This window comes from Tinamus guttatus, unplaced genomic scaffold, assembly GCF_059628265.1.
Source record: "Tinamus guttatus ecotype Peru unplaced genomic scaffold, ASM5962826v1 Tinamus_guttatus_pri_ptg000150l, whole genome shotgun sequence".
Classification (NCBI taxonomy): domain Eukaryota; kingdom Metazoa; phylum Chordata; class Aves; order Tinamiformes; family Tinamidae; genus Tinamus; species Tinamus guttatus.
In genome coordinates, this window is record NW_028288684.1 from 7,702,794 (window position 1) to 7,728,699 (window position 25,906).

The 25,906-nt window shown below is 44.5% G+C and overlaps 1 protein-coding gene across 1 annotated transcript in view; it reads left to right on the forward strand.

Moving 5' to 3' along the window:
• Positions 1-25,906, forward strand: part of ATP8A2 (ATPase phospholipid transporting 8A2) — a 302,037-nt gene that overhangs the window by 22,212 nt on the left and 253,919 nt on the right. The window contains exons 2-5 of the mRNA XM_088522215.1: positions 9,286-9,430; positions 23,825-23,924; positions 24,535-24,633; positions 25,425-25,470. Coding sequence (XP_088378341.1) covers positions 9,286-9,430; positions 23,825-23,924; positions 24,535-24,633; positions 25,425-25,470 — 390 coding nt within the window. The remainder of the gene's footprint in view (positions 1-9,285; positions 9,431-23,824; positions 23,925-24,534; positions 24,634-25,424; positions 25,471-25,906) is intronic.

Consider the following 25,906-nt stretch of genomic DNA (forward strand, 5'->3'; position numbering starts at 1 on the left):
AGTTCAGCTGTGCTTGCAGCTGATATGCTTAAAGCTGTCAGTAAATTGTTATAGGAACAGATACATTACAGAAGTGAAAAAAAGACAATTGTGTGCCAGAATGCTAATAGAAGGACTGTGTGCCAAAGGTATTTTTAGCTTCAACCAATATTAATACAGAGAAACAAGCCCCAGAGGTGGGAGGAGAGAAGGCTGTTTCTGCTGTCTTCTAAGGATTAGCTGCAGTTGTGTTAAGGAGATTTCTGAAGGCTGTTTTTGAAATATTCCTGTAATACATCTACTATGCTTGATAGCTACGTACATTGCTCACAAATAGGCTCATTAAGCATGATTATCTAAGGTGAAATTCTAGCTCTTTTATCAGACTTAGTATCTACCTTGATCACTGAGGTCATTCAGAGAAGAGTTCCTTGTTCATGTTCAAAATATAAGAATCCAGTTTAGCTGGAACTTTCACCACCCCATGTTCACATTTTTTTTTAAATTGCTATAACATTACCACATCTGTGAAGTTTCAGGAAATGCAAAGGAGGGTACTGGGAGAGAGGAGTGGACTGGCTATCTGTGTTTTGAAATGCGAGGTTTTCTATGTTCTCCTTTAGAGTTTATTTTGAACAGGAAGACATCTTGAGCTGAAAATTCAAAATAATTTTTCAACTGGGTAGAAAGTGCTTTCATCTAGATGGCTGAAGGTGCAGAATAGAGACTGTGCAAACTTCCTAAATTTGCACAGTAAAGTTTCCATTTATACTCGGTTGCCTTGTATGTCAAGAGTATTTAAGATGTAGATATAAGGAGGACAATCTAAATTCTCTTAACCAGCTCAAGTGCTGAGAACTTGTGTTCACTGTGTTCTAATGTGTCCAAGTGTGTTTTGAGCTTGCTGGAAAGTTGGTAGGCTGCGCTGATAGAAGCTTTAAAAAAAGGCTTGAGGAAACACCAGGGAAATATTGGATAGTGCATCGTCATCAGTGCTTAATAGGGGGGCAGAAACTCTCAAACCTGTTTAACCCCCAAATAAGAAACATTTGTGCTTAGTAGAGCAAGTTCACACAACTTGAATTAAGTTGAGGATGGAGGTAAGATAAAAGGCACATGTGTTTACTGCTGCAGTGGGTTTGCAAAGTGCATTTCTTCTTTCAAAGCACCTTACTGGTGCTTATGGGGTGCATCTAACTTTTGTCCCATTAGCAAGAAGAACTCAATGACAGGCTTCTTGGATTACATCATTAACTCAATCTTAGTGCAAATATATACATATAAAAATAATATTCCCAAGTTTTAGAAACCTGGAACATACAGAATTTAGGCAGTTTTCAGAGTTAAAACCTGTGAATTTGAGACGTGTCGGGTGTCTGAGTCAGCTTTCCCTGCACTTACTGCACTTGGAGGGGGTTTTAGGCTTGGGGCTTGGGGAGTTTCAGGGAGAGCTGGAGAGGCTCCCTGGGCTTACACAAACGGCAGCACTTACCTGTTCAGAACTCTGGTCATGAACAGGAGCTGCTGGAGCCGAGTTTTCAGACTTAGTCAGGTTGTTAGATCAAATTTATGTACTGCCCAAGACCGATCTTCAGGCCCAAGACGCATAATTGATTCTCAGTCAAGTTATATATCATCAGAGACTATGTAGTATATACAGAAAAACTCCTTGGAAGAGCCCAGGTTGTGGTGACAAGCTGCTAGCAAATACAAGAGGGTATTTTGAGAACAGTTGACAAAAAAGTAACACAGAACTTAAGTGTCCAGTAAAGTTTTTTAACCTTACACTGAAAGAACCAACCCTTGTTTTCAGAGGCATCAGGTACTAGAGCCCCTCATGTTTCATCCTATTGATCCAGTCTACTACATTATGTTTGTTTTGAAAATGTTGCCCTAAGTTATAAGTGACTGCATAGAATTAACTTTAGGGTTTTTATTTTTTCATGTCTTCCCTAGAAGATTTGGTGAGCTGGTGGTTTTTGCCAGTTTTGTAAACACTCTAGAAGCTGGGACAGGAGAGGAAGAGATTTTTTTTTCCTTTACTCTTTAGTGATAGATTCAGCTGAGAATTTAGCTGATGGTGGCTATGAAGCATGAGGCAGAAGAGATTATATTTGGCTCTGTTGCCACTTTATTGGCTCAGCATTATCAGCAGAAGCTGCTTGTTTTTGCATTAAGTGAGCAGGTACAAAATGACTTGCGAGATGGAGAACAGCTATTTTGGGGTAAGTGCAGTTCCTCTTGTGGTCTCACCAGGGTTATGTGCAAGGGCTGTTACAGGAGACAAACATTAGGCCTTCATTTTGCTCTTCAGAGAAGCAAAAAAAGGCCTCTTTGCAGTGTGTGTCTTAACTTAGACCACAGGCAACCTGAGGCACCTTTCCTCTCCTGCATCTGAATGCTTGGCCACCTCTTTGCTTAGAATAGCTGCTTTATATTCATACTGAGGAGAGTGCATTTTATTGGGTGGACTTAACTGTTATCCTTTAACCCAAGGGGTGTTTTGTTTGTTTGTTTGTTTTTGTTTTTGTTTTGTTTTGTTTTGTCTTGAAATATCCAGGAATTGTGGGTGACTATGAATCCAAATCTTATCTACATGTAGTTTTTTTGCTAACCTGTATCCTTTGTATTCCCACAGTAGCTTAAACCAGGTTACTGCTTTGGGATCCTCTGAGGGGTGTCTGTAACTTTCTGCTGGGGTCATTTCTGCTTCTCGGCGCTGACTCCTGCCTTCATCGTCCAGCCGGGTTTGGTCACAGGCAAGTAGCACCAGGCCCCGGCGGCCCCGGGTTGCAGCACGTGGTTGTGGTCAGACTCATCCAGCTGCTCTTTGAAACACGCTGGGAAACAGCGTATGCAGGGGGGTCGGACTAGGTGATCTCTAGAGGTCCCTTCCAACCTTAACAATTCTGTGATTCTATGATTCTATGATCTTTGGCATTGAAGAACTTCCTGGTTTGTAATTTAAGATGATGCAGAAGTAAGTAGACTCTGCCATCAAAATAATTCAGCTTCAGTCGGGGTTAAATCCCAGGAAGAAGGGACTTAAATTCACGGACACACACTCTTCCCAGTCTGATTAGCAGAGCTGAGGAAACGGCTCTCTCATCACTCACCTCTCTCATCCCAGCAGTTGCATTTGTATCCGTTAGACCTACACGTCTTTACGTGTTCGTGCAGTTCTGGTCACTTATATAACTGACAGCTGCCAATGCTTACTACTCTTAGTTACTGATCCACATGCACTGTGAGTATCCCTGCATACATCATGGCACTGCAGTTGCTCTTCATAGCTACATCTCACTGGTACCTAGGTACTCCTAGGACTGACCAGTGTTTGTAAACACCTCCCTAGATGAGCTCCTAGTTCATAGACTGGAGTGTAGCTTTAGGCATTTGGACTGTTGTACTACAGTGGGGTTTTTTGTTTGTCTTGTTTTACGGTTATGTTAATCTAGTCATGAATCTTTCTGTAAGAATCTGGCTCTTGCTTTGGGCTTTGTTTAGCTCTGCCCAGCCTTAAGTGTAAATAGACCCAGACTCCTGGGCACTCACCTGTCTTTCAGTCAGTTGGTCATGAAAACCATTGCAATTATCCTCGAGGTTGGGCTGAGAGCAGAGTGACAGGTGACCCCTTTCCAGCATCCTCCTGGCTCCTCCTGCAGAACTATCTACTGACTGCCGTTCTAGGCAGCTCCTCCTGAGTTTTAAGTAATTTCTAAGATTGAAATCCATGTCACAGAAGTCTTCTGACCCTGATTCCCTTCATCTTGTTAATGGTAATCAAGGCTAAAGAAATACTGATTTTTTTTTTCTTTTAGTAGTAGCTATGTATCTTATTAACCTACACTGCATAGTTGTGCAGAGAAAAGGAGAGAAGATGCAGAACTTCTATCTGTTTAATTTCCTTTGCACTGTCTGGGTTACTTGATTGATGACAACTTTTTCCTTGTATCTTGGAGGTTGGAAAATAGGCTTCCTTTGCTCAATTCTCTTCTGTCATTCTTGTGAAACTTTATTTACTGTTAATAACCTTCTGGGGGCTACTTGTTCTCATCCTTTTGCATCTGAATATTTCCTCATCTGCGTCTAGCACAGATGAAAATTTATTTCTTCAAATCTGTTTTTCAGCTATGCATAAAATAGTTTTCCTTCCTTGCTCTGCATCTCCATAACATCTGCTACAACAGTACAGATGGCTTTTTGTGTTCTAACTTGAACAGAGATGGCATTTGAGAAGTTTTGAGAGGTTTAAATTCCCATGTCCCAAGTTGTGTTCCTAGTAGGACCTTTCCATAGCCACCTTGATCTGTTTGACCTGAACACAAGGTTTTGTCCTCTATAGATTTAGCTACTGAGATGGACATGACTTCAGATTAGCTTCTAACACTAAGATCTTATGGAAGAACTCAGGCTATCTTAACTTGCTCATTTACTATCTTGGTGGTTCTAATGGAGCACATCACTACAAAAAGATAACTTTTTGCAGGCATTTGGAGAATGTACCTATCCATTCAAGTGTCAGAAGGGAGTTCACTTCCAATTCTTCTGTTTTATATTGTCTCCGGGCTAGAATAAAATAGTACCTTTCCTGAGACTGTTTCCTGAGCCCACGCATAATGTTGCTTTTGTATCTTACAGCACAGGCTTCTAATTTGAGGGGATTGATCAGCCAGGGACCAGTCACTCCATGCTGGAGCTGCACTGACTCGGGCTGTCCGTCCCGTTGGTCCGCAGGCCTGGTGGCAAAGCCCTGGGCTGGCCTCCTGCAAGGGCTCCGTGTTCAAAACAGCAACCACTCCCTAGTGCCTGCACGAGGACAGAGATGGAGGGATAACTCTCAGCTCCAGCTGCAGGTGTGTCCCTGATGGTGCTCTGAAGGGTGCCTGCCAGTGCTGTCTTCCATGTACACTGCTGTGCCACAGTTACCAAATTTGTTTCCACACTGCAGCTCGTCAAGGTCTTTGTGTTGTCCTGGACTCAAGCCCGACTTGCAGCCTGTAAAACCTCGACTACTTTTGCTTAGACTTTATGCAAGCAAGACCAATGTGTTGTTCCCTCTTTAGATAAAGTATTCCATATATTTCCTTTTCCCTCTTCTTACGGTCTGTATTCCTGCTAGAATTTCATTCTTCTTGTTACTGTTGCATTTGAAAGATAGTTTTGAGTAAATGGCCTCTACAGGCCTTCTGGTTAGCCTCAAACCCTAAGGAACTCTCTTGGGACAGCTTAGGAAATATCTATTTTCCATCTCTGTTTTATGACGATATAGTAAAAATGAGGAATTTTTTTGTTTCTCTGATCTCAGTTAATTTAAAATCAGATTTGTTAGCTGTACCTGCTGGAAGCTCTCAGTTCTTGAAAGATGCCTTTTGCTGTCTACAAAACTTGAAATCAATTTAAAATAAAACAAATCCAAAAAAAGAGCCAAAGGAGTAATTATCCTTGTAGTAATTTTTAGAAAACAGCTTCTTTTCTTTGGTGCAGCTTGCTTTTTCCTGAGGATGTAGGGTAACTGTCATCAGCTGGTCTGTGCTTGCTTCCCCTCCAGCATGTGAAATATCTGTTTTGTCCCCAATAGCTCCATGCAGAAGTGAAGCAAGTAGTTTGTAATTGCAGTTCGCCTCACTTCAAGGCTGTGCATCATCTGCTTGTAAGCAGTGTGCAGCACTCAGCACATCTTATTTTGAAGAACATGTATCTGCAAACAGAAGCAGAGAAGGGAAGCAAATTTAATAGAATTTCAGATAATTTATTTTCTAGCTGTCCTCTGTGAGTTATTCCAGAATTTCTATTCTTCACACTTGAGTGTGTTGGATAGTTTTTGTATAGTAACATTACAGTATTGAACATGGTAAAAATGTTTTAACTTCCGAGAAAAAGAAAAAAACCCACGCAATTTGATGCTGTTCATCTGGCCTTCCTGTGAAGTGCTTATAACTCATATAAGGCAACCAGCTGAGCCCTGTGCTGGTGGGAACAAGGCTTCTGTGGAGGCCCTGGCAGCAAAGGAGTCCGTGTCCCACGTCTCCTGGGGGAGCACGCGGGGCTCTGCCCGCTTGAGCTTCTGCCTTTGTGCAAGTGAGATTGACTGTTAAGTGAAGGAGTGAAGGAGTTTGATGAAACAGTGTAAGAGGGAATTTATTTCAGGTAAATACAGCTTGTTTTAATGGTGATTTGTGAAGCTTGTTTCCATAAGAGCCTGTTGACAATTCTTGAATGCAGAACTGCCCATCTGATGACCACTTGAGTGCTCAATGGTTTGTGAAGATAATTTTGTGAAAGATCATTTAGAAAAGAGATAGTGAGTGTCAATAAGTCTAGGGTGGCTTGTTAAAAGTAAACTTTGCTTCTTAGCACTTACAGGAATTCTATCTTCTGTGCAACTTCTCTGAATAGGATTTTCCTTCTTAGGTGTTCAGTGTGCTGACTTCTTGCTCTGAGAGCATGCTACAATGTGTGCCACCATGTGTTCTTGTAAATGATACCTCCCTGTGTTCCTGTAAATGACAAGTTTGGAGGCTTTTGGTGAGGGTGGCTTTCTGACTCTGAGGAAAGCTATCTTTAAAATGTGCCTTAACTGATAACTGCTGCTTAATGCAGTTGGGGGAGCTGGCCCGCAGGACTTGGTATGAGCACTGCAGCCTTGGCCTTTCAGTGTCTACAGTTAATTTCAGTGTTTCTTTAGCACTGAGCTCTTCAGCTCAGTATTCCTCCTATTACACCTTAGTCCTGCAAACGTTCTGTGCAAAATCATGGGGATTACTGTGGGCAGTGATGCTTGAGGCGTTAGCTTCTTAATTTGTGCAGTGCAGCTTCTCTGAACTTCTCCATTGCAAAACTGTTTGTCATGGTTTGTGTTCTGTTATGTTGGGGAGGCGCTTAATTGCACTACTAACACGTCTTACAAAATGGCAATTCAGTACCTTGACAAGATGAGGACAGGAACGGTAACTAGCTGGTTAACTAAGAGAAAACTGATGTCTTTGCAATAAGCTCTCTTGTGATTTCTGACACTTGGCAAGCTTTCCAAATGACTAATCTATCTGAAAGCTACAGAATTCATCATATTTTTATTTATTCAATCATAGAGCAGCCATGGTTATTGCTGAGCAGAGATTAAGGAGATAGATATATGTGGAAAATATCTTCTTTCACAGGCCCAGTGAAGTAAGACTAAATTCTAATTCATTGCATTTGTTATCACTTGAAAAGCAATCTGAATTTGTCAGGGTATAATTTGTCTGGCTTTTCTTAATGATGGAATCTATAAAATCACAATTTCATTTTGACACTTTGCCAAACTTTAGTCCCATTTTTTTTTTTGGTAGAAAATAAACTTGCTTAATAGTATGAAGAAAGTCATAAAAAAACAACTCCTGTGCCTTAAGAAAAGGGGGTTTGTAGCTCCAGTCTGACTCTAAACTCAAAAGCCTCCAAGGCTAGCCGTTCTGCACTAGACACGGTTTTAGTTCCAGAAATACAGGAGATATTCATGATCCTTTCCTACCTTTGCAGGCATCTATGGGTTGACTGGCTCAGTATAAGTCCTTTGCCTGTGTCTGCTCATCTGTCTTTCATTTGCTTTTTATTTTTTTCTGCCAAGAACTCTTACAGGTTTCCTTCCCACTGTCCTTCAGGAATGGTCACACTTAATAGCACTTTCTGTTCAGTGACAGCTTTTGGACTTGCTTTCTTCCTGAAGCAGAGGCTATAAAGCTATGAGCAAAGTCGGGAGTGAAGCTGGGAACAGATTTCCCTGAATTCCATGGAAGAAATCCTGGAGGATAAGCAGGAAGACCACCACCAGAGGATCACTTGTCCACAGGCTCTTGGTGTCCCTTGTGTGGTATCAGAGGGAAGGGAGGTGGGTAGAAGATCTCTTAATGATCAGGATTACTGGATGATCTTCCAAAATGAGGCTTATTCCAGCAAGAGTCGAGGCAGCTGCTCTGAGCAGCTTCCAAAGGGGAGAATCCTCTTAATACAGCTGTTTGTAAACGCACCTAAGCCGGTTTTAAGGAACTTCGGGGCATCTAAAGGCAAATGTAAATGCGCTTGTCTTTGGGCATCTGTATTGGAGAGGAGATGCCAAGAGCAGAGCGCATTAAGCAAAACCAGACCTCTGACCTTGACCAACTGTTCTGCCTCAGTTGATCCTTAAATTGTGGGGCAGCTTCCTGAAACTCGGCTATGAAGAGTCTAGTGAAGAGGAGGATTTCGGGTATTGGGGGAGTCATTATATGGGAAAAAATGAAACAAATAAGGTCTTTTTCCAAAGACTTTTGCAGCACATTCATTCTAGAATAATTGCACTTCTGACGCTTGACTAGGAAAAGGGATGAAGGCTCCCTTGCACTTAATGCTTTGAAGAGTGCTGGACTTTGATCCCATTAATTTCATGTTGTGCAACTGCATTGGGGAAGGCATGGCTGGTGCCACAGAGCCCCTGTCCCGCGTTCCCGCTCGGCAGTGCTGCTGTCCTCGGTGCGGTGGGAGTTTCTGCAGGCCGAGTAACCTCACCCGGTGTGCCTATGGCTGAGTCTTGTGTAATGCATAGCCTTACATTTCTAAATTTGCCCTTTCTCGCAGAGTAAATACCGGCAAGTCGTCTTATTCTTGCTCACTTAGTTGTGTCGATGGAACCTAAAGGCAAGAAACTAATGAGCTTCAAGGCTGTGAGTTTTGCTTAGGGTGCGAGTTTGCAGTAGGCAGCTCCTGCCGCAGGCCCCGGCGCTGTTGGCAGCGCGTTCTTTGTTACCTCCAGCAGCTTTACGGGCCGGCTCCTGCTGCCCTGAGGACGGGCGATGTTGCCCTCCGGTGGCCGAGGGCTGGAGGGTGCCGAGCGGGAACAGCGCCAACAAGGAACCGTCCTGCGAGCCTGGCCGAAAAGCAGGTGCGAGACCCGCGTTTCTGCCTCGGTGGATAGGGAAAATATATTTTTCGGGCGCGGGGACTGGAGTGTTTCTATCCGAAGAGCCGCAGGTCGCTCAGGTTGGGGCCAGATGCCGGTTTCCCTGAGGGCGCCTCAGCGCTCGCGGGCCGCCTCTCCCGCTGCCGCGAGTCGCTACAGGCTGCGATGGAGGAGCCGCCGGCTCCGGCCGCCCTCCCGGCTTCCTCAGACGCTTTTCCCGGAGGGAAAGGCGCTTTTCCGGGCGGAGCGGAGCGGATCGGCGCCGCCTCCCGGGGCCGGGGGGCCGGGCCGCGCTGCCGCCGCTCTCCGCTGCTCCCCGCCCGCCCCGCGTTATTTATGTGCGGGGCGGCCGGGCTCGCGGCTCGCCGCCCTGACCGCCGCTCTCCCCGCAGGACCCGTGTGCTCCCCCTCGGGCTACAAGAAGGCGGATGATGAGATGTCCGGAGCCACGTCCTCGGCGGATCTGGACGAGGCGCCAGCCCGCACCATTTACGTGAACCAGCCCCAGCAGAGCAAGTTCCGTGACAACCAGGTCAGGTAGGGAGCCCTTCCCCTCCCTTCTCCCCTTCCCGGAGGCGGCCCCGGCTGCCCCATCCCTGCCCCGTGTCGGCTCGGGAGGTAAGTTCTGCCTCGCGTCGGTGGCCGGGCTGGTGCCGGGGTCCAGCCTGCGGCCTGGGAAGGGGAGGTGGCAGCAGCAAGGGCTGCGCGTTGGCATCGGCAGCGGTGGGAGCAGCGGGGCTGAGCCGCGAGGGGAAGGCGCCCGAAAGGAGCTTCGTCTGCGGCACCGCGAGGCTGTTGGGCGTCAGGATAACGGCACCGAGGCAGGTGGTCCTGGACACTAGACTTACGGCATTAAATCTAGTTCGCAACGAAGACAGAATTAGGTGTCTAAGTGCCTTGGGTGCCTTCTCTTGAAGAGTAGTAGCGCCCAGACTAAATGTGCTGTACAGTACTGGGACCAGAACAACCCCAACGTTCACACCTCACGTCCCGGCATGGACAAGGCAGCGCTCGGCTTGGTTCGTTTAATTGAAGACAAGGGGGACTTTTCTTCTGCCCCTGGATCGGAGGGTGTGCGTGCCCATATGTATAAGATATTGGTATAATTAACACCATGTTGTTGCAGTCAGGCAACCCAAGTCACGTGCACTGTAACAAAGAGCAGCAGGTAGAAGACATTTGTGGTGGTGTGTGGTTAGCTAGGGGAACAGATGCTCCCTGTCATGCCTAGGGAAAGGTGCTGTCTGCCAAGCCTGCTGTTTGTTAGTACGGATGCTCAGGTCACTTGGAAGAACAGTTTATACAGTAAGGGCCTATATGGAGGGAAAAGAACTCAATCTTTCTCAAATGACACTTTTCATTAGCTGTTCTACTCGGTATTACTAAGGATGACTTCAAGAATATTTTCAGAAAGAATGCTAGTGCTGAGGATAGTACAGTGACTTGTTTATACTGTTTTTTCTCCACAACTTTGACTTATTCTGTACTTGTGTGGGAAAATCTGTGGTTTAGGAGCAGTTATAAGGCATGGATTTTCGTAGCAAATGCAACTGTTTTTCTTCTCCTTCTCTGAACTTGTTTGTGGGCTGCAAAATCAGTTGCCTCTTGAGCTGTGTATATATATATATATATATATATATATATATAGAATATGTATGTTTGTATATATATATGTGTACATATATATATATATCTCCCCTCTTTGATAAATATGAGTTATGTTTGGCAGGTCTCTAGGAATTTAGCACTCCCACTGTTGCTGCTTTTCAGAAGGAAACCAAAGGATGGAGGTTGGCAAAGCTGTGGTGTTGTCTTCCCAAAGGAATTCTGCTATCTGGCTTGAGACAGTATGAAAATAGCAGTGTCTGGATTTTTGCCACCTGAATCCTTCCTGAAAGCCCTGTTGCCAGCACCTAACAAGTTGCTGTGTCCAGCTTGCTGTCTGAGAGCCATCCAGCGGTAGCTGTGGAGATGTGAGTGTGTGGGGTGGGTCTCTTTTTGTTTTTTAGTAGATTTAGCACCTGGCCCTAGTTTGGGCCTCCCTACTCTGGCACGAGGGGACCTTCCTGGGTCGTGAGGAATATCATTGTGATAGGGATAGGACAGAAGGACTGGAGGTAGTTTAATGGTGGGAAAGGATAGGTCACTTTCCGCTGTTCGAGGAATCTGGGCTCCCTGGTTTTACTTGAGGTTTAGGGTCACAAGGCAGGTTCATCGTGGGCTTCTGCTTGGTAAGAGAGCTCTGAACTCTGTTCCCCACCACTTTTAAAACTGCAAAAGGCTCTTTCAAGAATGTTTAAGGGCAGACTTATTGTTCACGAAACTTAATTCCTAAGCTTGAGAGCAAAAGGAAGGAGTGAAACGTCAACTTTTAAGACAGTTATGCAGAACTGACAGTTCCCTGGTACAATTTCAAAGTGGTGCATAGTCCTGGATGTAGACATGAGGTGTCCAAAGTTATTAAAGTGAAAAACGTGAGGATGTGGAAGGAAAAACCACTCTGTAGCCTTCTTTCTCTTCCCAGATGACTTTTTTTTTTTGTACATAAATGAAAGTAAATTGCAAGAGTTTGTAGATCTCAAGATTGATCAAAGAAGGGATATATATATATTATATATATATACACACACATATACATATATATACATGTACACGTGTATATATATATAATATATATACATATATGTGTATATATACAGAGTATATGTGTATATATATATGTGCACACACATACACATTTATATATATATACATATTCTCTGTATATATACAGCTCAAGAAGCAGTTGATTTTGCATATCTAGAATTTACAGAGGAGCCAAATACTTTATTGCTGCATTTCAATTTTTAGAGCAAAGCAATTCAGAACTCAGTGCAATGAACTTTTCTGTCTGTTGTAAGCTACATCTAGTTTGCTCCTCTACTTGTGCAGACATGGCTACCACCATTTTCAGTTGTGCCGTAGCAGTAGTAAGCTTGTGCTGGGACAAAGAAATAATCCGCGTTAGAAGCTGTTTTTATCTCGTTTGGAGTTTGAAAAAGCGTGTGTGTCCCTCCTGATCACTATGACCTTTAAAAGTCAAAGCTAAGTTGGTTGGTTCATTCATCTTTTTACTCAGGGTGATCTTATGTGTACTCGAAGGAAGTGTATACATATTTTTTTTTAATTTAAAAATAACTTTCCAAGTGCCCTCTAAAAGCACAGGGGTACAGAAGGCGCCTGACGGTAGCAGTTTGAGTGCAACAGCAGTACTTCTCAGATCGCCAGACTTGTGGAATGGATATTGTTCCTAATATATATCCTGCAGCATATGGAAGAGTGGTTTACTCTGCTTCTACAGGGCTGGTTTTGGTGTAAATATTTTTTCTCAATATCTGTTATTAATATAGGAATAACCTGACTTACTTGTTCTCCGGTGACTTACATGGCGAACAGAGTCTAACCCTGTACTAGAAAGTTAGAATCGTTATGGCTGGAAAAGACCTTCAAGATCATGAAGTCCAACTGTGAAGTTCTCCTAGTACCTGCTGTAAATATCACCAGTTAAGTGGTCTGAGTCCCTCGACTGTTGCCTGTGTGTTTTATGTTGGTATGAAAACAGTTGGAAGTTCTCCTGTGGATCTTGTATCCAAAAATCTCCTGGAAATTTTCTGTTAAAAGCAGAACTTAGTGATTTGATGTTAGGGAAGGGAAATTCCAAGGGACTCATTCTGGTATCTGATATCTTATCTGGTATAAGAAAAACTTATGCTCAGAGACCTGAGTGCCTCCCATACAGGCTAGAAAACATAATAGACAAGAATCAATCATTTTGTACTCTGTTTAGCTGTATAGGGACATAAAACTCAAGCAGACATGTGAGATGACTCACTAAAAGGAGAAACACCAGCACAAGGAATTCAACACTGAAACCCGCAAGGAGCCTTCTAAGAGGGCTGCAAGTCCTGTGTTGAACGAACTGCTGTCCCATTCTGCTGTTTTCTTGTATTTCAGATGCAGTGGCCACTTGTAGGGGTGTTTGTTTTACTTCTGGAAATCTCTTCCGTTGTCATGTGAACAGATTGTGTGCTGCAGAAAATCCTGGTGAATTTTTCAAAGCAGTAACATATTACGATATTTTGAATGGTACCAGTGGCAAAAATGTAACTACATGTTAAACTAATCCTCTCTTGACTTTAAGATCTGGATGGATATTTTTAACTGAAAAGAAAAATACTTGGTAGTGCTGCATAATTCTGATAAATCCAGCAAATACCTGGTTACCCCATAGAGCAGCTATTGCCTTCCTTGCAGTGCAGGAAGCTTGGAGCGGTTACAGAGGGAGCAGTTCGGCTGTTAGAGCTCCCCGAAGTCCCCGCTGTTGCGTAGGTGTTCATGTTGCGTTTCCAGATTGCTCCAGGTATTTGGAGTTACTGCATCCAGATACTTGCTGCATCCAGGTATTTGGGACCTGCTGCATGTCCAGAGCCCTGGACAAGTTAAGAAGTAGGTGAGTTTTGCCTGGAGAAAATGTCTGGATGTCCAGGGTGGGTGAAGGGTGCAAGAAGCTCTAGTGCTTTCCACTTGCTGCGTGCTGAGCTCCCTGGCATCCTCAAATTGTTTATTCTCAGCACTGTGCTGGATTTCATGTATCAGCAGTAACAAAACAGCAGGAGAATTAAAATGGGTCTCTCTTCCCCCTCCAGATAAACTCAGTATTTCAGACTTTCAGACACGAGAGCCAAAGCTTCAATGCAATCTGACTTCATACAAGCAGAGCTGCTTTCCCAGAAATTTGTTGAATAAATGTTGGCTTTTGTTCAGCAATATGTAGTCATTTATGACTGTGATTCTACTTACTTTTCCACTGTTAGTGATCTGTGCACAGGAAGGGACTGAATTTTCTGCGATTTGTTTCGTATGTGGCTTCCTCTCAATGAGGGTGGAGTCCGAGGAAGTGCATTTCAGGACTGCTGCAGGTGGCATGTGCCACCTATTTGTATTTGTATGTACTTGCATGTAATTTACCTGTGATTATGTGTGTAATTTATAGATAATTGTGTTTTCTGTAATCTCCCCTGGTGCCATCGGTTGTGCTTGCAGCGTAGGTAGCCTGCTGCTCTGTGCTGCAGCCCTCGCTAGGGACTCCTGTCACAGGATTTGGATCCGCATGTCAAACCCTTAAAAGGCTGATTAGGAATTGCTGCTGCTCTCCTGTCTGTACAAAGGGATAAGAGTAAGGAGTTCTTGATGTTGACAGAAATAGTGCTCCAGGACTATAGCAACTGTTACATAATCTCTGTGGACTGCAAAGGTTTTGAAAGAATTTTGAGTATTTACCCTCCTCTGCCCCCTGCCTAACATGAGAACAGTGGCTGCTTTGACTGATCATGGGGACTTGGAACTAAATAATATAACTGAAGTTGGCCCTACAACTTCTAGATAGCCTGTAAGTTTTAGCTAGGTGGTTCTCAATGAGATTTGATTTAATATTTTTCAGGCATCTTCACAACAATACTTTTAGTTGAAGTCTGATTTGTGTTTGTGCTGGAACTATGTGTTGTTCAACTTCCCTTACTGGGCACTAGCGTTTCTAGGTTATCTGTTCCAGTTGGCTCTGCTTTATTGAACCCTGCTTGTCAGCAGGGCCGCTGAGAAGCGAGGACACATTTGTGCAGGGGTGACCTGGCAGTATCGGAGGGCGCTGAAATGATATCAGGCCTCCAAGCTGGCAGTTCTGCTTCCTGAACACGCTGTGTCAATGGGTTTGTGGTGGGGAAAAATAGCCAGCAGTGAGTTCCCCTTTCTGTAGGGACTGCATGAATAGAGAACAAATGGACAGGGCTTTTCTGTTGGTGTGAGCCAGAAAAGGCCTCCAGAGTGTACAGGATTTGGATGCTGTCACTTCTGTTAAATGCATCCGTGAGGTCTTGTTAAACTGAGCATAAACAGTCAACCTAAATGCCTGTTTTGTTTTAAGACTGCCCTAAGCACTGTCATAGTGCAGAGCTTCTGCTGGAAGAAGAATACTTATATGGGGTACACTAATTACGTTACATTAATTAGTTTCTAAAGTATTTTGCTGCCTCAAAATTGCTCTCCTGCAAACTCCTGTTGATGCTGCAGTAACTCGCGCCGGGTATCACTGGTTAGGAATTTGCAGGGGAGGAATCATCAGATGAGTGAGAGTTGTCGTTTTGAGCTAGAGAGTGGTGGAGTGGTTGTGCTTCAGAGGGCAACAGCTTCTAAGGTGTTTGTATGTGCTTTTTTCTAGGTGGCCTATGCAAAGGTGACAAGCAAGGTGAAACGCTTGTAGTGTAGCTCAGCCAAGCTAGGTTATAAGCCTTAACTTCTTGCTCCTGAAATACAACTTGTGCATTTGATTGAAAAATGCTGCTTGCTAATAGAAGCAAATGAAATCATTGAGTATTATAATTATTATTTGCCTGTTTTATTAGGTATTTATCAGATTGTTTTTATAATCTATACCTTCAATAGGTGTAGCTTATGATAAAAGCCTTGCATTATTGCTCCATGATAATGCATATTATTGAGCTGTTTGCACTAAATTAAGCTTCTCCTTGTGTAAAACACTTTTACATGCCTGTGGTTGGCTTGTGGCGTGTGGGCTTACTTGATTTGTCCTGAATCTTTTTTTCCCCCTCAGATCACAAAATGTGAAAAAGGACTTTTGAGCACGCTTACTCAATATCCCCTAGAAAGAAGGGGACAAATGAGTCTTCCTGAACATAGTAACTTCCAGTGGGAGCCCATCTCAGAAAAGCAGGCGTCCGTGCACTAAGGGAGAGAAGAGGGAGTGCTGAGGTCCTTGAGATGAAGTCTGGCCCGCTGGTACGAGGGTTCACTGTGTGCTGGGCACTGCAGTTTTGAGCTGCTCGATGTATTTTCTGAGCACTGCCAAGGTTCAAGCGACTTGATCTTAATACATCTCAATGGTGCTAGCCCATTTCATTGTCCATGCTGGTAGTGTAGGACAAGGGATTTATCCCTCTTAGAGCAGTGCAGCAGAATGCCTTTTCAACTCAGCTGTGAGCCGTTTTATCTTTTAAACAATGTGCACATTTCTTGTATGTGCCAGATGTCACTGCACATATAAAAAATGTAGGGGAGGGCAGGAAAAAGCAGCAAAGCAAATTAGTCACTTGGACTCTGGACAGTGGTTGCTCCAGCTTTGGGACACATATGATGGCTCTTGGTTCCTTGCCTTGCTTTGGTCAGGTGCTTCAGCTTGAAGCATGAAATGCGATGAATAACGAAGCATCCTCTGTGAAGGGTTGATATCTTGTGCTTCAGAGCTCCTTTTGCACTCTATTTTGACTTGAGCTCAGTGTCTCTCAAACTGACCAGTGTATTTAAACACCACATGCCCTTTCATTATCTCAGAGTAATGTACAGGCCACGACACAGCATGGTGCCTTTGCTGCAGGGTTAGTCTTAGGGATTTGTTGGGTAGAGCTAAGCTTCTCTGTAGGTGCTGGAGTGGAGGTTGCATTTCCTACAGATTTAAGAGGCTGCCTGCTGCGTTGGCACCGAAGCGGTAGCTGTCTGGAGGGAGCCTGCGCGCCTGCTGCTGCGTGTGGGAGCTAACGCTCCTTGGAAACTGAGGTCAATCTTGCCCTTAATAGAAACACTGGGCGCCTGAAGGGCCGCAGGGTGGGCACAGACCCACTGAAGACAAAGTGTCTGAGCCCTCAGTTCAAGCAACTCTTCTTGATTTTTCTCCTCTGTAGCAGAAAATCTGACTTTTGTACATGCTGATGACGACAGAGCCTGCTTGGTGAGTGAAGAGTTCGAGTCCTCGGTGCTCACGCTAATAACCCAGCCCTTCCAGTACGATCCGTGCTTCCGTGCCTGGCTTCCTTAAGATTTTTTCTGTAAATCGTAAACGTAGAATACCAGCAGATGTTTATTTTTCCAAAGCTTTTAGTCCTTTCAAAGATCGATTCCTGCACTTCACATGTAGGGAGTGCCTCATTTGCTACTGCAGCTTTTCCCCCTTGCCTTAAGTTGTTTTTTATGTTTTAGCTAAAGATAATCAGATCCTGTAGAAGTATTGCTAAGGAAGTTACATGTGGGCTATGGAATCAGCACATCAGGATCTATTGCTCCAGGTTCTTCCTCTTGCTTCTGTAAACCAAAACTGTAACTCAAGGACTCTGCAGCCTAAGCCATTTGAGTGTGAATTGGCTGCCTTCTATGGACATATGTTAAAAGTGCTGAAATCACATAATATTCTTGTGCCCAGCTCTCATGTTTGGTCATACCTATTTCTGGAACAAAATGATGGCATGTCTCTGGGAAGTCTTACTCTTCCCAATATGACAAATCCAAAGGTTCAGTTTGTGTCTTTTGACATTTGAAGAGCTGTCAAACAATTTAACAAAACTCTTGGTGAAGGATTGGAGGTACCAACTGTCTGACTTACTTAGAAAATGCAGAGCTGCATGCAGTTGCACAAAGCCACTACACATCTGCCTCTCGAGGAAGCAGCCCTTTTGCCACCGTTACCAGAAGCTTTTCTTGCTTGTTCAGGTATCATTAGATAGAGGAAGACTTGACTCTGGGAAGTACTTTGGGAAGGTAGGGAAGGGGAATTGGGAAGAATGGCAGGTATGGGAATTGCCATACGAAATACCAGGTTTCTCAACAATTCCCCAGCAAATGGGGAACTGTGCTGCCAAACTACTCTTTGAGTTTCTTGGCTTATATGTTTTGCCAGTGTTTATATGAATACTATCAAAATGACTAATCATTGGTACTTCGCTAGCATGGTAATGAGTGAAGATAGGCGAGTGACATTAATTTGCTCAAATTACACATAGCTTGCTTTTAGAAAATCTCTGAGTGTTGTTGAAGAAGAAGCGGGCCCAGATTCTGTTTTCATCTGTCCTGCTCTGTATCCACACTGATTTCGTGTAGTTTATACAGGGGTGTAAGTCGAAACACAGCTTTCATCTGAGCGGAGCTGCACGTGTGGAGGAGATGGATCTGCTCCTGGTGCTTGGAGGGCTGCCCTCCGGGGTGCTCCTTGCTGCGGTTGGTGGCCCGAGTTGTGCTGCAGAGGAGCTCTCTGCTCACGGCTGCCCCTGCAGACCGCAGAGCCCCAGGGCTGAGCTCGGCCCGCGCCCCCGGCGCGGCTGCAGCCCCCGGGTTTGCTCTTTGGAGACCTGCTCTTCAGAGCTCTTGCAGCAAATGACCTCAGCTGGGCAGGAGCACTGGCGTGTTCATCAGGAGCTTTCTTTTTAAATAAAGTGCACACCTGCTTTTTGTAGGAACACGTGCTTCCCATTCCTGGTCCGCATGGCAACAGCTGAATGTGGCGCCGGGCCTGTTCTTCCCTAAGCATCTGTCAGGTGACTGAGGTAGCAACTGCATGGCCGGAGGGGCTTATCCTCTCTAAAGCTCGTTCAAAGAAAGCCTTATTGTGTCCGCATTACCACAGCCATCAGAGCTGGGATATTGTTTGGAGCTGGGTCAGGTTGGAGTTGGTAAATAGTAGAACATTTGATAAGTTCTTTCAGCCTGGCTGCAGCCAGAGATCAATTTTTTTCTCTAATAGAATCCTAGCAAACTCCATGGGTGTCTGGCTTTGATGTACAATGTGAACAGTGTTTTTTATTATTATTATTATTCTATTTCTTCTGTAGCTCAATGTTCTGTAAAACCTTATATGTGTTTGGGATGTGGAACCTGAGGGGACTTTGAAATCTGCCAGCTCTTGGTATCCGGTTAGTTGGTGTTAGCTGGGACTTCACTCCTGCAGCAGGTCTGAACTGGTAACAGGGTTAGCCCATAAGCCCCTTTTCTGCAGTAAGATACAAGGTCTGAATGAAGACTTCTGCATGTTTAATTACACTGTGTATTGTAAGAGGGTTATTTTACACCTGAGGCTAAGCAAATGTGATTTAAAGCTAAAAAAAAGCTTTAATTTTAGTTTGAAGATGCTAATAGCATTTCAAAGCACACACAGTACTTTTAATTTTTTTTTTTTTTTTTTAGTAAGACATGCTTTTAATCTGGATGCATGTTTTCATTCAAATTAGTTAACAGGACATACTATTGAAGTCTGACCATTTAAACTTACTATCACAGTGAGTACATTAATACATGGCTTTGCTGATGCAAAAGTATCCTGGTAGCAATAGGATGTCTATAGCTGGTCATGCTGGAAGTGTAGTAATGCTGTTTGTTTTTTTTCTTTCTTTCATGCTTCCTTTCTTTCTAGCCATCACGTTAAAGTAATAACTGACTTGCAGTGACTCTAGCAGGGATCTTTATTTGAATAGGAAACCAGATGAAACTCAAATATAACCAGACCTACCGAATAAGATAGGTTCTTACTCGATCATCCTGTTTAACTCCCTGCACTGTGGCTCCACTCCAAAAGGAAAGCTTCCCATAACCCTGTGTGCCGGAATGCCTCTGCTTCCCACCGCAGCCCAAGGAAGGGGCAGCTGGATCTCGCAGAATGGCTTGGGCTTGGGAACAGGTGAAACAAGAAGGAGAAGAAAGGCATTCAAGCAAATAAATAAAAGCTTTTGGAAGTTGTCATTCTCTAACCTTGTGCATAGGGAGTCCCTTTGACCTGAAGTGCCCGTGGATTAAGGATGTAGTATGCGTTTTATGTATAGCAATCAATTAATTGGGGTAAGGTAGCTTATATAAAAAACACTTGATTACATCTGTCTTCTTTGTATGTGAATGGTAATGCCATGGATTTAAATTGTTCTGAAAGACATACTGGTGGGAGAGAACAAAAAAGGCTTTCCATAAGCCACTCAATTCCCAAAGTGCCTAGAGCACCTTTCCAAATGTGGATATGGGAGCATCTAGCCTGTGGGACAGCGTTTTGCTGTGTAACCTGTGCTTCAGGAAAAAAGAGCTTCTGATTTACGGCAAGCAGTACCGCACAGCCCAGGTCAGGTGGCGTCCAGCGGGAGTATGCTAGTGGGGAAGTGAGGATAGGAAATGATCACGGAGGGTCCTCTTTCACCCCTCCTGGGAAACCTGTGGCCTCTGTTGCTTCCCTGAAATGCCTGTATACCAATGCGCGAAGCATGGGGAATAAGCAGGATGAACTGGAGATCTGTGTGCGGTCCCAGCATCATGATCTCATTGGAATCACAGAGACGTGGTGGGATAGCTCGCACGACTGGAGCGCTGCCATGGAAGGCCATGTGCTCTTCAGGAAGGACAGGCTGGGAAGGCGAGGTGGTGGAGTTGCTCTTTATGTGAGAGAGCAACTGGAATGCATGGAGCTCAACCTGGGAGTGGAGGATGAGCGAGTTGAGAGCTTGTGGGTAAGGATTAGAGGGCAGGCTAATGCAGGAGACACTGTGGTGGGTGTCTGCTACCGGCCACCTGACCAAGACGAGGAGGTTGATGAGGCCTTCTATAGGCAGCTGGATATTGCCTCACGGTCACAGGCCCTGGTTCTCATGGGGGACTTCAACTACCCCGACATCAACTGGGAGGACAACACAGCCAGGCATAAGCAGTCCTGGAGGTTCCTGCAGAGCGTCGACGATAACTTTTTGACGCAGGTTGTGGAGGAGCCGACGAGGAGAGGTGGGCTACTGGACCTCGTGCTATCAAATAGGGAGGGCCTAGTAGGAGATGTGAAGGTGGGGGGTAGCCTCGGCTGCAGTGACCATGAGTTGGTGGAGTTCGGGATTCAACGAGGAGGAGGCAGGGCTGTAAGTAGCCTTGCGACAATGGACTTCAGGAGGGCCAACTTTAGCCTCTTCAGAGACCTCCTCGAAAGAATCCCATGGGCTAGTGCTCTAGAAGGAAGGGGGGCCCAAGAGAGCTGGTTAGTTTTCAAGCAGCACTTCCTCCATGCCCAGCAACAGGGCATCCCTGTGTGTAGGAAGGCAGGCAGAGGGGGCAGGCGACCTGCGTGGATGAGCAAGGAGCTTGTGGCAATGCTCAAGCAGAAGGCAGCGGTATACAGAATGTGGAAAAAAGGACAGGTCCCCTGGGAGAAATACAGGAACGTAGTCAGGGAATGCAGAGATGCGACAAGGAAAGCTAAGGCACGTCTGGAAGGCAAGCTGGCAAGGGACGTTAAAAATAACAAAAAAAAATTCTTCAAATACATTAACAGCAAAAGGAAGATCAGGGAAAACGTGGGTCCGCTGGCGGACGGGATGGGCACCCTGGTTACAAATAACACAGAAAAGCAGAGTTGCTCAATGCCTTCTTTGCTTCGGTGTTTACCAAGGGCAGCCCTTTAGAGCCCCAGGCCCTAGAGACAAGAGAAGAAGCTGGTGGAGAGGAAGACTTGCCCTGGGTAGAGGAAGATTGGGTCAGAGAGCACCTAAGGCAACTCAATACCCACAAATCCATGGGCCCTGATGGGATGCACCCCAGAGTGCTGCGTGAGCTGGCAGATGCCATAGCTAAGCCTCTCTCCATCATCTTTGAAAGATCCTGGAGAACGGGGGAGGTGCCGGAAGACTGGAAGAAGGCCAATGTCACGCCAGTCTTCAAAAAAGGCAAGAAGGAGGACCCAGGCAACTACAGGCCAGTCAGCCTCACCTCCGTCCCCGGAAAAGTGATGGAAAGGCTCATACTGGCCGTTGTCTCCAGGCACATGGAGGACAAGAAGGTGCTCAAGAGTAGTCAGCATGGATTCACCAAGGGGAAATCTTGCCTGACTAACCTGATAGCCTTCTATGATGAAATGACCGGCTGGATAGACGAGGGGAGAGCGGTGGATGTCGTCTATCTCGACTTCACCAAGGCTTTTGACACCGTCCCTCACAACATCCTCCTGGGCAAGCTCTGGAAGTGTGGGATAGATGAGTGGACAGTGAGGTGGATTAGGAACTGGCTGGATGGCAGGGCCCAGAGAGTGGTGATCAGCGGTGCAGAGTCTAGTTGGAGGCCTGTAGCTAGCGGGGTCCCCCAGGGGTCAGTCCTTGGTCCAGTCCTGTTCAATTTATTCATCAATGACCTGGATGAAGGCACAGAGTGCTCCCTCAGCAAGTTTGCTGATGACACGAAACTGGGAGGAGTAGCTGATACCCCAGAGGGCTGCGCTGCCATCCAGAGAGACCTGGACAGACTGGACAACTGGGCGGTGAAAAACCTCATGCAATTCAACAAGGCCAAGTGCAAGGTCCTGCACCTGGGGAGGAATAACCCCAGACACCAGTACAGGCTGGGGACCGACCTTCTGGAGAGCAGCTCTGCGGAGAAAGACCTGGGTGTCATGGTGGATGACAAGTTGACCATGAGGCAGCAGTGTGCCCTCGTGGCCAAGAAGGCCAATGGAATCCTGGGCTGCATTAAGAAGAGCATCTCTAGCAGGTCGAGGGAGGTGATCCTGCCCCTCTACTCAGCCCTGGTGAGGCCGCATCTGGAGTACTGTGTCCAGTTCTGGGCTCCACAGTACAAGAGGGATGTGGAGCTTCTGGAGAGAGTCCAGCGCAGGGCCACAAGGATGATCAGGGGCCTGGAACATCTGCCCTATGAGGAGAGGCTGAGGGAGCTGGGCCTGTTCAGCCTGGAGAAGAGAAGGCTGAGAGGGGATCTAATCAGTGTCTATAAGTACCTCAAGGGAGGGAGTGCAGAGGACGGGGATGGTCTCTTTTCAGTGGTGGCCACTGATAGGACTAGAGGAAATGGCCGGAAACTGAAACACCAAAAATTCCATAGGAACTTAAGGAAAAATTTCTGAACAGTGAGGGTGACAGAGCACTGGAACAGGCTGCCCAGAGAGGTTGTGGAGTCTCCTTCTCTGGAGATCTTCAAAACCCGCTTGGATGCAGTCCTGTGCCACGTGCTCTAGGTGACCCTGCGTGTGCAGGGGGGTTGGACTAGATGATCTCTAGAGGTCCCTTCCAACCCTAAGCATTCTATGATTCTATGATTCTATGATTTCTTCACTGCAATAATACCCTTCAAAACACCTTCTGTGTCTGGTCCAGTCATAGCTCCCTTGTTGGCTTAGAATAGTGTTAGTTTTATTCTATCAAATAATCCTCCTTCCCATATAATGGGACAAGACAACCTGTGGATAGACTTGATCACCTATGATGTTTGGAGAGCACTAGAAGGTTGATGGTGCTGCAGAACATGCATCAAGAAGTCCTGTAGATTGCTGGAATGTAAATAATGGGCTTGAAGAGTGAGGACTTGCACCCTAATAGATCATTCTAATCTCTTTTTAGATTGGTTTTGGCAACATAGAAGCCATTCCCATGTAATCATGGCTCTATTTTAAAAGTGAGTAGGTAAATATTCTTGTCATGTTGGTACTTCATTCTGAAGTTCTACACAGATTTATCATTTATGATTATCAGGAGACAATTCAGATAGCATGTTGAGATCAGTTATTGCAGAGGGCTTTTTTTGTGTGTTAAGGTGGTTGAAATATGAACATAGTAACTGCAAGAAATAGCCAGAAAAGGTTATTCTGAAAATTTGTTATTGTCCAGCATTGATAACTGACCATGCTTCTGAACTGGGAGAAGAGACTTTTTAAAAAGGGCCCTACAGAATTTCTAATTTCTGCCCTGTTCAAGTGAGCTCAGCTCAACACACTCGAGTTTCAGGCTGTGATGAGGGAGAAGCATTTGAATAAATGCTGCGACGGGCGGGCCCGGCCGGGCCGTGTCCGTGGTGCTGAAGTTTGGGCCGATCCCGGATTTGGTCATCTGGCACTTCCCGGCCTTCCAAGCAGTGGCAAGGCTGGAGTGGAACCATCAGCCACTGTGTGATACCTCTTCTGTTCTGCTCAGCTCTTCCTGGTAAAACAGATGAGTTATTGTTTCCTCCTTATTCTGTGCTTGTCTTTACTGTATGGTCCTTGAACTGTTTATAGCACTGACTTTCAAAGTCTAATTTAAAGTGTTGTGCCTATAGCTCCTGCATGGTGTTCAGAGGGAGTACTTAAAATAAAAACCTGCCTCTTGTACCCTGCAGCACAGCCAAGTACAGCGTGGTGACATTCCTACCTCGATTCCTGTACGAGCAGATAAGAAAAGCTGCAAATGCATTCTTCCTCTTCGTTGCCTTACTGCAGGTAAGTCCACTGTAATGCAGTGTAAATTCTTGGAATCTCAGTGTTTAACTGCACAGAAGTAGATGTACTTAAGCACAAATTAAATAGTAATATTAATGAGGTATGTACTTTTAAAAGATAGGCAACTCACGTTAACATTGTATTTAAAAGGTAAATGGAAGTTATAAAATATTTTTCCTAAAATGAAACTGTTTATTTTTCTTAATAAGTAAAAACAAGTACCAAATAGTATCATAAAATGTGAAGCTGTTGACCATGCTGAAAAATACGATAGATTCTTGTGAAGCTGTTTGTTGTTAGATAGTGTAAATATTCACCTTGAATCTGTGATTTACCTCATTTGAATGCTTTGCCTGGGGAGAGAGAACAAACGAAGAATAAAAAGCCCGTAGAACAGTTTCATTTTCTTACTTTATGGTGGCAGTTTCTTCAAATCTGCCCAGAGCTCTGACATCTCTGATTTGGGTGTATGTCTGTATTAGCCTGTGAAGCACAAACTGGAATTCAGGCTCTACCTTCTCTCTTGTCAGAGCTTTACATAAAATTCTAAGTTTGCTGGAAACTTATTTTAAATACAAGCATGTAATGGATTTGTTTTTTCTGTTCACAGCAAATTCCTGATGTCTCTCCAACAGGAAGATATACCACCTTGGTGCCATTGCTATTTATTTTAACTATTGCTGGCATCAAAGAAATTATAGAAGACTATGTGAGTATGGAGTATTGCAGGATGTGATGTTAAAGACAAAAAAGGGGCTAAAGAACTTGCACAAATCTGTGAATTTCAATGTGCATCAAGTTGTTGCTGAGCAATTACAAAGTGCCCTTTTGACTTTCAAAGCTGCCGACTCAACTGGAATTTCTGTAATATGTTGAGCGAGATTAGGCATATGGTAAACAAGGAAGTTGTGTGGAAACACTTTCCTGAAAGCCAGAGTCCTTCCACCTCTTCAGGAGTTTCCTTGTGCCTGGTCAGGAGGATATGGTCACTTTAGGAGTGCTGCACAGGCCTCTCAGAAATGCAACTTTTGATGGAGAGAAAAAATTGAATTGAGCCAACTGTTTTGCAGGGAACCTATATTAAGCCTTTTAGATACTGTTTATTATAAACAGGTCTTTTTACTCTGCCAAGTCCTGATGAATAAGTTGCCTTTGACTTGCACATTCTGCATGCTGTTTGTTTCAAAGGTGTCCACCTTTTGTCTAGCTATATCACCTCTCACAGTTCCTTATTTCAGTTTTGGAGACTGAGTTTTTTGCTGTTGATCCAAGTGTGAATTTTATTTTTAACATAGAGAGTCTCATTTTAAAGTTTCCTTTTTTTCCCTCCTCCTTTTATAAATCTCTGGATTTACATGGTTTATGTGTGGGTTTTCTTTTTGAAATCTAACATAAAGGTAAAAATGACTTCATGCATCATTTTGCCGTTTGTCATATTTCTAGCTATTGTGTTAATGGGCTGGGAATCTTAGTGTAATGGCATGTTTTATTTTCTTGCAGAAACGGCATAAGGCAGACAGTGCAGTAAATAAAAAGAAAACAGTAGGTAAGACTAAGCAGCCTTCAAGTTAACAAGTATTTTAAGTGCAACTAGGGAATGTCAGAACACTTATTTTTAAATAGTTCTTTTGCTTTATCTGTCATGATGGTGGTGAATGCCTGGCTTTTCAGTGAGTTACTGTTTGGTTAGGACTTTGTCTGCATCAGTTGAAAACACTTGGTAAAGTAAATGGTGTGACACTTGTCAATTTTATTTAAAAAAGAGTTTGAAAGGCATATGATTTCCCCTATAAGAAAATCAAATAATTTCCCTTCTATGCCCCCTCCCAAAACCTTTTCTTGATATTTTATATTCCTCAAAACTTTGAGATATATATATTTATCTTTGAAAGGTAAAAATTTCAGAGGATTTAAAAAAAAAAAAAATTCTTCTTAAATGTCACTGCCCTTAAAATACAGGAATAACTGAGGACATTCTCTGG